Below are 14,538 nucleotides of genomic sequence, written 5' to 3' on the forward strand. Positions count from 1 at the left end.
TGTTGACCAATCACAGGAAAACACTGGTCCACTACGAATGACGTCATCTAGGAAGCGTGGTTGTTTCTGAAGTATGTTGAGGTAAGAGCCGACTGTCAATGTTTTTGGCATTGATCAGTAAAATAGTTGATACCCAGCCCTTTAAATTAACTAAACGTGTCGTGCATGTTAGTTTTCTTATGTGTATGTATCTGAAAGCGCCTGGTTTGTCGTTACAGGCTCCTGAAAAGAGTTTTTTTATCTGTAGAAACACGAGACAATACGAACGTTTCCGCTGTTCTTCGAAATCTCAGCTCTGCAGCCTCCCCCTGTGCAAATCTTGCACTGAAGCCCCAAATGGAGGCCAAACTGTACCAGGCGCCTCCGCAGGTGCGTGGTATGACTTCTCTTGACAAAGAGGCCTTCGCACAGACAATCACTGTCCCAGCTCTACGGGTACCCACGCGGTTTCTCAACAAAGTGATGAAGAGCCTGAAAAAGTGCACCATCCAGCGCCCGGGGGTACCCAGAGTGGTTCAGGATAAAGAAGGGAGTCCTGACTTCAGGCTGGTGCTGTTGGACCCTCACAGAGTGCCCTCATCGGGCTCCTTTACTGAGGCTGAAATGGAAACGCTGAGGTCATTCGATGTCTCTCAGGAGCTACAGGACTATGAGCTGAGATTGACCTACGACAATCTAAAGAGTGAGGAGGTGCTGGAGGCCGTGCTGCCTCCGGGGCAGGACGTGACGTCAGCGTTCAGCCGAGTGGGACACATCGCACACATGAACCTCAGGGACCACCAGCTCCCATACAAGAACCTCATTGGTGAGAGCCAGTGGCTAGATGTGCATTATTTTCTGGCCTGTGGACATACTCAACTTATTCCACCCCTTAACACCACCATCCCATTGCAATTAAAAACTTTCAGTTCTATACAAAAATAATGAAACATGACATGGCAGGCACGTAGAGGCAGAAATGTGATTGTGCCTCATGTGAAAATCCACAGACACCTCCTACAAGCAGTGCAGACAACAGAAATTTTATTAAAATGAATACAATTACATGGAACACATTTTAGAATTTGGATTGCAAATGTAGGTTCTGTGTAAATGTGTCCTCTGATAGTCTTTAGACCAGCAGATAAGGCCTTGCTGGACACATGATTCCCCCCCCCCCCCCAAAAGAAAAACAGTAACAACAAACAAACTTAAGAAACATGTTTTCATGGATCAGCATAAACAAAACGGAGATTAAAAAAAAAAAAACTAAGCAAAATTTTCTGCCCCTCCCATTGTAGGTAAAGTGATCATGGACAAGAACCCTGGTGTGACGTGTGTGGTCAATAAGACAAATATTATCGACTCAATGTATCGCAACTTCAAGATGGAGGTGCTGGCTGGAGAAGAGAACATGGTCGCCAAAGTAAGTTAAAAAACATCTAAGGTCGGTGCAAAAGTAATTTTGCACATGAGAAATTGATTGTGGCCACGTAAAATTTGCAACATGCGTGTATGAATTTATTGATTTTAAGAAACATGAAAAATACGGTGAGTGTAATAAAAGTGCACTTCACTAGTGTAATTTTTTTCCAACCAGCTGTTAACAGTGTTAAAATGAGTTAACCAGATACTGTCGGTACAATGAAAACTATACCACTACCTCAAAATATTACTTAGCTGTAAACAAACAAATCCTCTACATACACCACATGCTTTTTATTGGACAGCGACCATAAAATAGATGCGCCTTCCGTTTTTGGTTTGCGGCTGAGCCTGTGCCAATCCCAGTGTGGTGTCTGATGTTCGTTTCATTGAGTTTGAATGATTGGTTAGCAGTTGCGATATGCTTGAGCTCACCCGCCACCATATTGAGGACGGGGGCTTGAGAAAATAAATAGATGGATGGACGTTCTCTTCTTACATGGCAATGATGTAAGATCAGATGCTCATCAATCTGTTTCCCAGGTGAAAGAAAACGGGGTGACATACGAGTTTGACTTCTCTCACGTATACTGGAACCCGAGGCTGAGCACGGAACACCAGCGCGTGGTAGAGCTCGTCAAGCGTGGTGACACCGTGTTTGACGTGTTCGCCGGCGTGGGACCCTTTGCCATCCCGGCGGCACAATCGGGCGCCGCCGTGTTCGCCAATGACCTCAACCCGGAGTCGTACAGGTGGCTGCAACACAACTGCAAAATGAACAAGGTAGAAGGGAAAGTGAAAACCTTCAACCTGGACGGCAGAGCATTCGTCCGAGGGCCGCTCAAGCGAGAGCTTCCTGCGCTGTTTAAGGGAAAAGGTGGCGTGCACGTGGTCATGAACCTGCCCGCTTTGGCTTTAGAGTTCCTGGATGCTTTCAGAGGCCTCTTGCATCAGGAGGCGGCTCCCTGCGACGACAACCTCCCCACAGTGCACTGCTATGGCTTTTCTAAAGACAACAACCCGGAGAAGGACATGGTAGCGAGGGCGTCTCTCGCCCTGGGCTTCCCTTTGGAGGGACGCTGCTCTGTGCATTTTGTCCGCAACGTGGCACCCAACAAAGACATGATGTGCGTAAGCTTCACCCTTCCAAAAGAGAGCCTCTTCAGCCAGCATGAAGAACAGACAGGTAAGAATTGACACGACATGATTTCAAATATTTAGAATGATAAGAGCCATGCGCTTGACAAGATTTATTTGAACTTGATGCACGCTGCTCCCAATTTATTGCCCGTGTGTCCACACTCGGAACACCCGCTAATTATCATTCTAATATGTTGGTCGATTTGTGTTAATATTGACATTGCACTGACGGACTGTTTTTATTTTACCCGCAATTATCCGTAGAATCTTCAGAGGAACCAACCCCCAAGCGACAAAAGTGTGAGACCACCCATTCATCGTGAAAGTGAATTAAATCATAACTTGATGTCACTGTAAAAGTACGCTTGAGGACATATTTGAGTTGATCCATTTTTTTTTCATATGATGAACTGATAGCAGACATTGCCACAACAAAATAAGAGAGAGTGCAAGTTGTATCAAAAATTCTGAGAGGTATTACTCGGAAAAACATTTCTCATCATAGTTGGTAGTGGTGTAGTACTACCGCATTGCATTATACCGAAGGGTGGTTGTGATATTTCATTTCCTTTGTCTCCGTGACAGTCTCAATCGAAACTGAGCGTTATCTTTTCGAATTTTGTGTCCAGCTATTCTATAGGAGCTCATTTGCTTTTTTTTTATGTCCCTACAGTAATGTTGTGGCCTTCTTAACTATTAATTGAAGTTCAGACAAGCTCTCAGCTATTAGAATCCAGAGCTTCCTTAAAGAAATTTCCTTTTTAAATAAATTGCTTTAACGAAAGAAAGACTGAATTGTGATTTATTTACTGTACATCTAAAAGTGACCAAAAGAAAAAAAAAGATTCTACATCTCACATCACTGACCACCATCGTAGCAGTTGTCCTCGTTCAGTGATGTATGAATAGTCCGTTGAATTGTGTCAGAGTTTGGGGTCAGCCAATACAGGGAAAGAGACCACTGAACGCATCCTGGATGGCTCGATGACACGCCAAAGCCGAGCTGTATCCTCCGGCTGTATCCTGAGGCATGGAGGCCCGCACGTGGTTCAAGTATCTGTAAACACACAGAAAGCCCCCCCCGCCCCACTCTCGTCAGTGATGTCATGGAGGTATTCTGTAAATCATGACGCCGTCTGACAGCCTGAGCGTTGCTTTCAAGAACAGAGAAACCCGAGTGCAAGTTTATCCGTTGTCAAATCCACACTTGGGGTTATTTTTTCTGGCCCTTTTTTTTTTTTTGCTCCTCTGATGAGATCGACGCAGACACACGTAAGTGTACGTTAACACTGAGAACACCTTGTGCCCCAAAAGCCTCTGCAACACGGCGCAATTTAAGTATTAGAGGTGTCTCTCTTTTATTTTAAGTGCTTACAGATGTATCCTGCCAGAGTCGCTCAGGTTTTAAGCAATGCTCAAAGTCAGCGTTTATTTTCACAGTGTCATTCAAAAAAAAAAGTTCACACAATGTGCTCACCATCAGCGCACTTGTCTTGTAGCAACAGAGCTACAAAAGAAAAGTGCACGAACAACGAAGGGTATGTTTAAAATGACCCCGTTTTTCTTTGAATGTTTGGAAAATTTCACTCTGGCAAACAGATACCCTTCGTCAGCATAGACATCACTTCATAAATGTATGACGGGGGTGTTTCCCCAACCTTCGTTGCGATGAGGCACATTTACAAAAATGTCAGCACACCGCCAAACAAAAAAAATTATGCAGCATACTGAAATAATGATGATCCACAGGTTAAATGTAACATTGCGTGGAAGAGCGTTTCATTGTTGTGCCTGTCACAATATGTCGCCTACATAGACAGATGAACAAAGATACATTAAACTGGAGTGCATAAATCATTTGTAGACTAATTTAGTGACATTTTCGAGTTAAGAAATTTCTTCCAGAACCAATGCATTTCTTTAGTAGAGGTACCACTGTATGTTAAAGACGGTATTGTGTTAATGCCACCTAAAACAAAATGTTTAAAGTGAAAAATACGAACACCCCGAAACACACCCACACACACCTAGGCGCCAGTATCTGTCCTGTGAGGGCGGAAAACTTCAAAGTCAGACAGGACTCAAGAGCACAGACGTCTGTGAATTCTATAGCCATTCAAGATGCTTTACACGGTAATCCAACCCCTGTGTGATGTCGGTGTGTAATTGTGAGAAAGTACACGGCAAATAGATCGTATGGTGATGTCAGCTCAACTTGGCGCAGAAAATTTCATTTTCTTGCTAGCATGCAGACGCGCAAATATTTTAGTCATACGTCACGCGACGTGACCTTGCGAGGCCCGCGACCGTGCGCGCAAAGTGAGACGAAGAGCAGCGTGGGGACGTCAATGCGTAGAAAGACCACTCATCGGCCACTAGAGAAACAACACAAGTTCAAAAGAGGAGGGCCAGTGATTAATAATAACTTCATTAGCTGCGAGCTGCTGTAGTCTGTCCTTCAGAGCACTTGAGGGAGGTCTTCTCATATGGCTTCCTGCATCCGATGAGTGCTGCCTATTGATTATATTGTGCTGGGCCGTTTTAATGGTGAAAAAAGTGGGCTATTTACAGCCGGGCTAAGTCTGCTCTTCCTGCTAATCTAATCCCCAAGCTACTCATGTGGTCATTCCTTCCAAGAAAGCCGAGAGCTCTGTGTAACTTTATACCGGCCTGCCCCTAAGGAGAGAGCAAGAGAGCAGAAAGAGAACATGAAGGCGGTGGGGGTGGGGAGGAAGAGTGTGTGCAGTCTGTATCCGTGAGTGTGTGAGAGAGAAGGTTTGGGAAGTGGAGGTGGGGGGTGCGGGTTACGACTTAAAATCACCTTTGGGTATCATGGTGACAAAGCCTCTTCTCTTAAACCAACCCCATTGGCCTCTGCTCACCCCTTGCACCCCACGTTAGTTCAGTTCTGCTCTATTAAGCCGGCGGCTCTATCTCCCAGTGAGCTCCAACGGCATCCAAGTGCGTTTACACAAACCAGCACTTGATGTTTCGCGATGGCTGGCCGCTGGGGAGCATGGCAGGGACATGCTTATTGGCATTTAGTAACATGGGAAATTGTAGTCCAGGCTTGAGTGCAACACATGAAACGCAGAGACCGTTCCCGGGAAAGAACTTGCCCGGCTGTGGATGAATGTAGCCTCCTAACTAACAACCAATAAACAACAACAAAACCAGCTGAAGAACGCTCACTTTCGATTATACAGCCAAAAGCAACACCACTTTTACATCCGCCGCAATGAATTTAGTCGTACTTGCACAATTAACACAACTAATCACCATAACATTATTCTGAATACAATTTATAGTGTACGCCGCTTTATTTATAGTGTACGCCGCTTTATTATCTCAGCTGCAAATCTTCTCCTTTCGCTCATTCCCATCTCCCTCTCCTCTAACACTCATTCTCAACCCAAACGGTCAAGGCAAACTGCCGCTCCACTCCGAGTCTCAAGTCTGTTTTAAGTTTCTTCCGAAGAGGTAAGTTTTTCCTTGCCTCCGTTGCCGAGCGATTCTACACGTGGGGGGTTCAGTTGGTGTCTCGATGAGGAGAGCGGTCTTTGATCTGCTCCATATGTAAAGTGCCTTGGTCATTTCTGTTGCGAATTTGAGCTTAATAAATCACATTTGATTCAATGAAAAATGTTTAAGCCGTGGCAGAGGTATTTGTGCTGTTGGATCGCTTTTGATTCTCTTAGGAGGGAGCTGGCTGATGGCATGTGACCTGAGGTGTTGGGGGGGGGGGGGGGGGTGTCACGAACGGGTTGGAGAGCTGGTGCAATTGTGCATTCTTTTTTTCATTTCAAATTAAAATAGGTCTAAATTGTATTTCAAGTGTATTGAAACACACATGCAGAATGTGTTCAATACAATTCACACACAGTACGGAATCTACTAATGAAAGGCGCTTATAAATAAAATCTATTATTATTATTAATGTACTTGCAAAAAAAAGATACGGCAAAATACGCTTTAAGCGACAGTGCCAACAGCCACACTTTCAAGTGTGTGCCCACATGCCCCTCTCAGCAGCCAACTGCCCGCCTCACCACCCCCGCTCCATCCCCCGATTCTCCCTGAAGACCGGACTTGCCTTTTGTTCACGGGGCCCTGAAACCCAAGCCGTTTCGCTCTGTAACATCTTTCACTCTCTCGGCCCCACTGGAGCATTAGCTGCAACTTGATATGAGTCTTTTCAAAGCCTCATATTATTGTGTAAATATGGGTCACTTTGGATTGTTCCATTATGTCGCTTTGGGGGAGCGGGGCAGGGCGAGTGCAGGTGATGAAGAAAGCGTAAGGACACGGTGGGGCAGTGTGCATGTCAGACTGCAATCAAAACCACAAAACATGCACGGGGTTTTCCACTTGCATGCACATTGACAGGAAGATTTATGACTTTTTTTTTTTTTGGTCAGCCATCTCTTTGGCATTAAAATAAGTAAAACTAAAGGCAATCTCTGCTGCTTTTACGTTATTTCAATGGGCGTTGAGCCATTCCCCCCCCCCCCCCCCCCACTTTAGATCTGGAGTCCTAGATACATGAGCCTTCCATCACTCATAACAGTCAGAAATTTCCCTGAAAGATTTCTTTCGTCCCACCGCCTGGATTACACAACAGTCACATCCCTCATTTCAAATGAAAAGAAAAGTGCAGATAATGTTCCAGCGAGTTCAGCGTCATTTAGAGCTAAGAATGCACGCGTCCTTGTTAGGTTTGGACGCACAATGCCGTGGAACCAAGGTGGTTTCGGTTCTTGAGTCAAACAGCCACAAATCTGAACGGGAAACAAATGATACCAGGCACTGGGTCCCTTGTCTAGACTTCTCAGATTGACTGGAATTGGATTAAGAAAGCTTGACGGAAAAGAAAAGGAGGCGGTCCATATGTAACATGCCGCGCTGGTTATTTCAGCAGGCAGACACTCAATGAACACACAGACCGCAGAGCAGATGCACACAGATGACGACACAATCAAAGCGCCTTCCAAAAATAAAAAATAAAACCTCATTGTCAAAGCGCTGTTTGTTTGACTGCAGCCTTTTTACACATGACAACATTCAACAAACAGCTTGAAAGCACGTTCAGTTTTTGTGATCGGGAGCCAATCCACTGAATGAATGCAATGTCCAACGACGCCTTTCAAGATTTAGCGGTGACCTGAGACCAGACCTCAGCTTGAGCACTTGTTGGCTTTTGCGGCGCTCTGACTGATCCACGGTCATCTCTCATTTTTATTACAAAGGATCAGAAGCGTTTTTGGCTGCCTCGCCGACAATGTCAAATTATTCATGTTGAGTTCAGACTGGTGCATTGATGTGTGCACAACAAGCACAGCTGACAAACACGGGACATATTTGTCAAAGGCCAGTCATGAGTTGTGCGAGATGGCAGCAACGGTGCCCGGAAGTCGTCCTTTAGCGCTGACTGTGGTTGAGGATTCCTGGCCTGGAAAGGATGAGGGCCAAAGGAAGAAGGGAAAGGGAGGGGTGGTTGCGCAGAGCCACACACCTGCCAGATGATTTGTCAGTATAGAGGGGTCAGCACTCAGCTGTCACCCCCTAATCACCCATCCTAGCCCTTAAGTCTACCCCCACCAAACCCTACTCTCCAAAAACACCCCCTCCCAGCATTCCACCGGCAGCTCCGGTTTCACCCGCAGCACGGTTGCCCCATCTGCCCCTCCTTTCCACCACTCCAGCCGCAGAGAAAACGTACCCGTGTGGAAGATGCAGCACACTGAGCACATTGTGTGTAACAGGCGGTGCCCGCTTGTGGCCCCTGTGAGCGGGTTACACAATTCATGTTTGTCTAAGGGCGAAGTTGTTCCTCTTCGGGACGGACGGCAAATCCGGCAGAGCACAGTACAGGAATTGGTCCACAGTGCAGTCCAGATACCCCCTGCAGACAAGGCAAACATTCTCACAGGTATGCTATATCTGTCAACAGCAGCTTTTCAGCACCACAGGTCAAAGGTCGTCCTCTTTTCCCATTGAATCCAGCTTCCTCTGGGATGTGGCAGCATGTGAGAAGGACCCTCGGCTATTAGCCGGCCCACTGTCCGCCAGATTATCTCAACTTGTGAACGAGTTAAGGGGACTCTGTATTGTTACATCACCTCTTATCCATTATCAAGCGTCTTATCATCGCCACTGACAGACCGAGGTTGCATCCCTGAAGGAGAAGTGGCAGAAGCTATCACTCGCACTTAGTTAAGAGCAACATGTTTAGCGTGTTAACAGATTCTCTGCTTGATACTTGAAATTGACACCCACCTAATACATGGATGACACCCACCGAATACACGGAGGGCCAGTGAGAATCTGTAAGTTGCCCTCAAGTCAGAAGCTTTAATGATAAGCGATATTGTCGTCTCTTACAGACATCACCTACGATAACAGCCGATTGTTTTGCATGTGCCTGAAGAGAGAGTCCCTTCCTGACCTATAGCTGCCACCTGTCACCACTCATCCACAGCGCTGTCTTGGTCCTGCACATCCCAAATACAACCTGATGGGGTCAGTAGAGGCTGGCTAACTTGGACGGGCTTCATGTCAAAGTACAGCCAAGGTGCTTGGAGGGACATCACACATCATGGGTGCTACTTGATATAGAGGCACGTCTTTCTTTCTTCTCCGGAGCTGCCACTTGATAACCCTGCGCCACCCTGAAAAGCTTAAAGGAAGGGGGGAGGGCGCCCAGTGGACTGTACAGGGAAAAGAATGACATGACATCAGTGTGTCGTCGCTAACCAAATGCAGCTGTAAACAATGGAGGGACATATGCCGTTCTGGGAATGGCTGCTAGCCTGGGGCACACCCATATACACCAGCAAAAGTAGCGTGACAGATGTAACATTCTGGGAATAGAGCACCTATACACAGAGGAAGAATAGAATTTTCCCGGGAGGGGGAGGTGAGGGGTGGGTATCAATTACAAATCACCTGAAGCACTGGAAGGGGCAGGCAAGGTGGATTTCAATAAGACAAGAGAAGAAAGATAGGGTTGTAGCAAGGGCAAAAAGACAAGAAACAAGGGGGCTCACAACGCAGACATCATCTCGGTGATGTACTTCCTGCCTTGAGGTGTGTGTGTGTGTGTGTTAAACTCCACATTACACAAGTTTGCTTTCTTTCTCCCGCTCTTAAGAGGGGAAAATGAATCCACTAATCACCCATACATCGCAGGACGCTTTGCTCCAAGAGTAAAGAGCAGGGAGGGTTGTGTTGCGTTTGCGTGAACACAAACCCACAGTGTGCAAGCACATTAGTTATGAGCGCAGTCAAACTGGAAAAGCATTCGACCTTCGAGTGAGCAGCTGCTTTCACGAACCTCCACAAATATAATTGCGCTTCAAAATAGTCACGAGAGATCACCTCTGCAGAGTATTGGCCTTGCTTGCAGTGAAGCTGTGACGCCAATAAACCTGGAGTCCTCTTCATGCTGGAAACCGGCTTGCAGTGCCCGGCTGCATCTCAGAGGGAGACTGCTAGTCTGTCTGGCGCATAGCCCAAAGAGAGGGGGAAAAAACAACAACACTCAAAGTGGTGCTGTTGTAGATAAACCAGAAATGTATCTTTCTCACTTGTGTAATGCTCGCTACTTTTCAGAAATGACTCACAGGCAAGTAAAAAGGCTTCTCAACTGCCACGCACACTTATTTAGGCTGGTACTTCGAGAGGATCAATATTTGCACAGATCTATGGGAGGGGAAACAATAGTGATTTGGCCTCCACCAGCGCTGTCTGTTAATGGTCTGTTTACTGAGACAGACAGGATAATGGCCTGGGTGGGGGTGGGTGCACAATTGAACGATGGCTGCACTCCATATTGTTTTTGATCTGGTTAGTAACGAAGAAAGTCCGCACCGACAGGACGACCGAGGCTGAGAATTTAAGCTCGGCCGAAGTCACGTGATGGGCGGTAAGACACGGGGCGCTTCGTCGAACATGGACAACTTTGCAAGTCAAATGGCTGCACTCCAGCCTGTTGTCCGACAGCGGCTGCGATCTCTTTTGGCTATGCAAATTTGAACATTTGTGACCGCCGCGAGAGTGAAGCCAAGTTATTAGACCAGAGCAATAGGAGCACTTAAATGATCGCAAGGTCTTGTAACTCAAGAAAGCGGCACATGCACTGAGAGTGGAGGACATATCAGATATCTGAGCAACCAAGTTCAACTTTAGGTCTCAAAGTATTATTTTGAGGGGAAAAGCCCCTTTGTTATGTAAGACCCAAACAAACCAAACTCCCATAAAGAGTCGTTCTGGCAACAATGCTGACTCTTTTTATTGGCCCGTTGAGTCCAAAATATGAGTCTTTAAATTATCGTAAGAGTAGATCAAAGACAACTACTCTTCAGGGAGTTCATGTGGGGTCATTTCAACCGGCGCCATAGCCTCCTGCTCATAACTTAAGCATCAAAGCTGTGTTTGTGCGAGAGAGTGTGACTGGGTGAGGTTCACAGTCTCTCCAAGGTGCCATCACTCTGGTCCTGTCACTCTCAGCACCCTCACGTCCACGGTGCCGTACCGTAGGTCCACTACCGTCAGTGACCCATGACCCTCTCAAGGTCCTCCCCAATCACATCATCCGCCTCCAGCTACATCAGGCACATCAGATGGATGCGCACCCAGCCGAGATCACAGAATGTGGGATAAATGGGGAAGCCCTTTCAGAAAATCCTCAGAATTTAGGTGTGAAAAGAAAAACATCATGTCTGACTTGGACTTTTGTTCAAAAGTAAGTGGAAGAACCAAAGGAGACAGATAGAGACAGATTTAGCAAGCACAGAAGGAGATTCAAAAGTCCCTTATAGATGGCTTTTTGTGGTCATGCTAACTCCAAAAGCCACAGCCACAGTGTCCGAAAAGCTGTCTGCCCAGAATTGGGGCACTGTGCACTATAACCCTGGCAATATTCACACATGCCTATCACAAAAACACACAGACATCGTTGGGGGACGCTGCGGGTGAAGACTTCACGCAGGAGGAGAGTATCACTCAGAGACCCATTAACCTCTGGCTCACGACCAGAGTAGTGAGCGCAACATCCTTTAAGCACATGTTAAACATGACTAGTCTATGTGTGTACAAGTGATTTATGCTTTACTTGTGTGAGCCTGAACGAACGGTCATATCAGTGACAATTATTATGTAATACAGGGGTTACTGGACCAACATAAAACCAAATATATATATATATTTTTAAACACTTTTGGGCCATTTTGAGCAGCCGTGACTGAAATTTCTTGCGGCCCGGTCAGGCAATGGCCCGACACAGCACCATTTAATGTCGAAAACTGAAAACAGATTTATTGAATGAAATCCCTCAATATATTTCCACTTTTGTTTTTTTCTGCTGAATCTGGTGGGACTGTTCCAGAAGACAAATGGGCCGACTGAATCATTCAGGTACAGTGACTGATGCTTTGTTACAGGGCCCATCTCAGTTTATCCCTCTCTGACTGGCCTGTTTTGGTGGGAGAAAGTACACAGAGGTTCACTTCCTCCCATGGAGAGGTGCATTCCCAGGAGAGGAGCCCCAGACTAAACACTGTTCATTCAGCTGCTCGGCATCACCTCGAAACAAGCGGCAGATGCCTGACAAGCGCTCCCAACAGAACTCACTTTTTCCACCAATTATGTCAAAGAAAAGCAGAGGGAGGAGGCAAAACCTCTAAATATTATACATGCTGTCTTTTGGCAAGTGCATTGAGCAAATTTTGTCAGAGAAGGATGGGTAATTTCGGGGTGCTCAGAGCCAACACAAACAACTGTTCTGGCGAGGCCTCATTGTCAGCACTTGAGGTTTGAGTCAAATGTTTCAACGCTCTGTAGCCAATTGCTCTTATCCCTACCCCCACCAGCCCATATGATTTGTCCTTGTCCAAGATCTCAGTCAGCCTTTCATCACCTACACAGCCGGAGCTTTCAAAAAGTGTTCTTGTGGAAAACAAAGTCAGACCCCAGATGACAATCGCACATGCAAGTCCAAGCAAAATGAAAGAGCGTTCCCGCATGGTCCTTCGTGCTGTACATAAGATGAAGATGAGACAGACAGCCTCCTCCCATATTCAACCCTTCATGTTTCCAAGAGTGGTTATACTGTTGACAACGCTGTCGCAAAGATCAGACTGCCTATTCGAGACAAGACACGAACCTCTTACCACATGAGATAAAAGTTCAAACGGTCCTTAGAGTGGGAACGTCAAATTGCCATCAGTTCAAATGATTAATAAAATCAAAAGCTTAATAAAAGTACTTGGGCACAAGTGGGTGCCGAAGTGACGGGATACACAAAGGAACAAATTCATGGGGGGAAAAAAAAAATCATGTGGCATAATTTTGTGCTACGAGGAGAAAACAGAACTGCTCTTGGATTAGTTTTTTTTCCCCATAAAACTGTACTAAAGAGACCGCAACAACTGATGGTGACTGAGTATCCTTAAAAGGTCTAGACAGTACTCTATTATGATACTGATAATATTTGATACAACTACATACCGTCGATAAATTAAAAAACTAAATGGATAATTCAAAGTGTACTCCGCCTCTTGCCCAAAGTCATCTGGGATGGGATCCTGCTCAGCCATGACCCTGAACAAAATAAGTGGGAGAATCACGGCTGGAAATTTGACCTAATGCTTGTTGATCACTAACAAAGCATCTGCCACCTTTCAATATTATGCCGGTAGATTATCAAAGACAGATTTTTATTTTTTTTTTTTAAATGGAAGTACATTAAACAGAGATCTTATCCAAAATAATCTGCCTTTACAAAGAGAGTGCTCAGTTTTGGCACACGCTGTCAGAATGGTACTAAAGGTACACTGGGCATTAATGTAGTTGTTTGCTGCAGTGTAGAACTGCTTTGCATCATTCTGAGAGCTGTTTCTAATATAAGCCTCTCATGTCGCTAAATAAAGTAACTCGAGAATTAGAAACAGGCCGCCTACTTGACGAGTGGCGAACGCATCTGCCTCACAGTTCTCGGGTTCTGAGTATGAATTCCTCTCCCAACCTCTCGTTTGCTTGCAGGAGCTGTTCTATTTATTTTTTCTGGGGTACTCCAGACTGAAGACTTAACTGTCAATAGGGTTAACTACGGAATGAATATTGGCTCGTGACCACTCCAGGTGGAACCCCACCTCTCGCCCAGAGTCAACTAATATAGGCTCCAGCTCACACTTGAAGCTAATAATGATAAGCACCATAGAAAAATAGATGGAGTTGTTAACTCAAAACCTTTTGGACAGTGATAATTAAATCTGACCAATATTACCTTTATGGGGACGATGGAATTTTTGATACAATACTGCCTGTGTATCGGACCATCTGAGACCATAAAAGTGTGTGACTGTGGGAGGGAAGTTGAGAAGACACTTTTGAATGTCTGAACATGTAGTCCATCTGGAATGAGAAGTAGCGCCCCTTTCAGCCGTGTGTTGACTGGATATCAGTACACGAGCCCACGTCTGGAAGCTGTGGAGCCAACAGGGAGGGTTTGCGCCTGTGTATTGATGTACAACCGTCTCCCCTTGACGGCTGCATCCAAGACAAATCACCACTGGTGCTGCTGTCACTGCGGGCCTTGACCAAGACAAACAGCCAAGTTTTAAAATAAGTAGCTGCTGCCTTGCAGCCCCTTCCAGCTCATCCACACCGAGGCACATCCACGCTGAAACATATTTCCCTTCACAGGTCACAGGACTGGAGCTGGCGTCCAACACTCCGCACAGGGGACTCACTTTTCACCCCTTCAGCCCTGTCTGTATTCTCTCCCGCGCACACACGCGTTATGTGAATATTTACCACACAGCACATCGGTTGCATTCCAGCCAAAATGCTGGGAGTGCAATAACGGGGGCGATTCAATGAGGATACCAGGTTGGAGGAACATTGGCTGAGTGCATGTGCAAGCTTTGACCATCAATGTACAGTATATCGGAGCAAACACCCACAAAACGCGTGTCAAAAGTATTGGCACATCAA

The 14,538-nt window shown here is 46.0% G+C and overlaps 2 protein-coding genes across 5 annotated transcripts in view; one reads left to right on the forward strand and one right to left on the reverse strand.

The window, feature by feature from the left end:
- Positions 1-42: 42 nt before the first annotated feature.
- Positions 43-2,956, forward strand: trmt5 (tRNA methyltransferase 5). Its single transcript, XM_086126489.1, has 5 exons — positions 43-81; positions 219-805; positions 1,281-1,405; positions 1,948-2,590; positions 2,809-2,956. The coding sequence occupies exons 1-5, from the start codon at positions 74-76 to the stop codon at positions 2,865-2,867; spliced, it is 1,422 nt and encodes a 473-aa protein (XP_085982615.1). The 5' UTR covers positions 43-73; the 3' UTR covers positions 2,868-2,956.
- The window catches only part of mnat1 (MNAT1 component of CDK activating kinase), a 37,659-nt gene continuing 24,127 nt past the window's right edge, over positions 1,007-14,538 (reverse strand). The window contains exons 8-9 of one of the 4 annotated variants that reach the window (XR_015102595.1): positions 8,264-8,446; positions 1,007-3,601 (exon numbers count right to left, since the gene is read on the reverse strand). Coding sequence is in view for 3 of the 4 variants with exons in the window: in XM_086126495.1 (XP_085982621.1) it covers positions 9,100-9,251; positions 9,922-10,043 (274 nt within the window). In the remaining variant the exon portion in view is untranslated. The other 3 variants (XM_086126496.1, XM_086126495.1, XM_086126497.1) reach the window with 3 other exon arrangements.

Source organism: Hippocampus guttulatus, chromosome 13, assembly GCF_054856545.1.
Source record: "Hippocampus guttulatus isolate MCC_2025c chromosome 13, RoL_Hgut_1.0, whole genome shotgun sequence".
NCBI lineage: Eukaryota > Metazoa > Chordata > Actinopteri > Syngnathiformes > Syngnathidae > Hippocampus > Hippocampus guttulatus.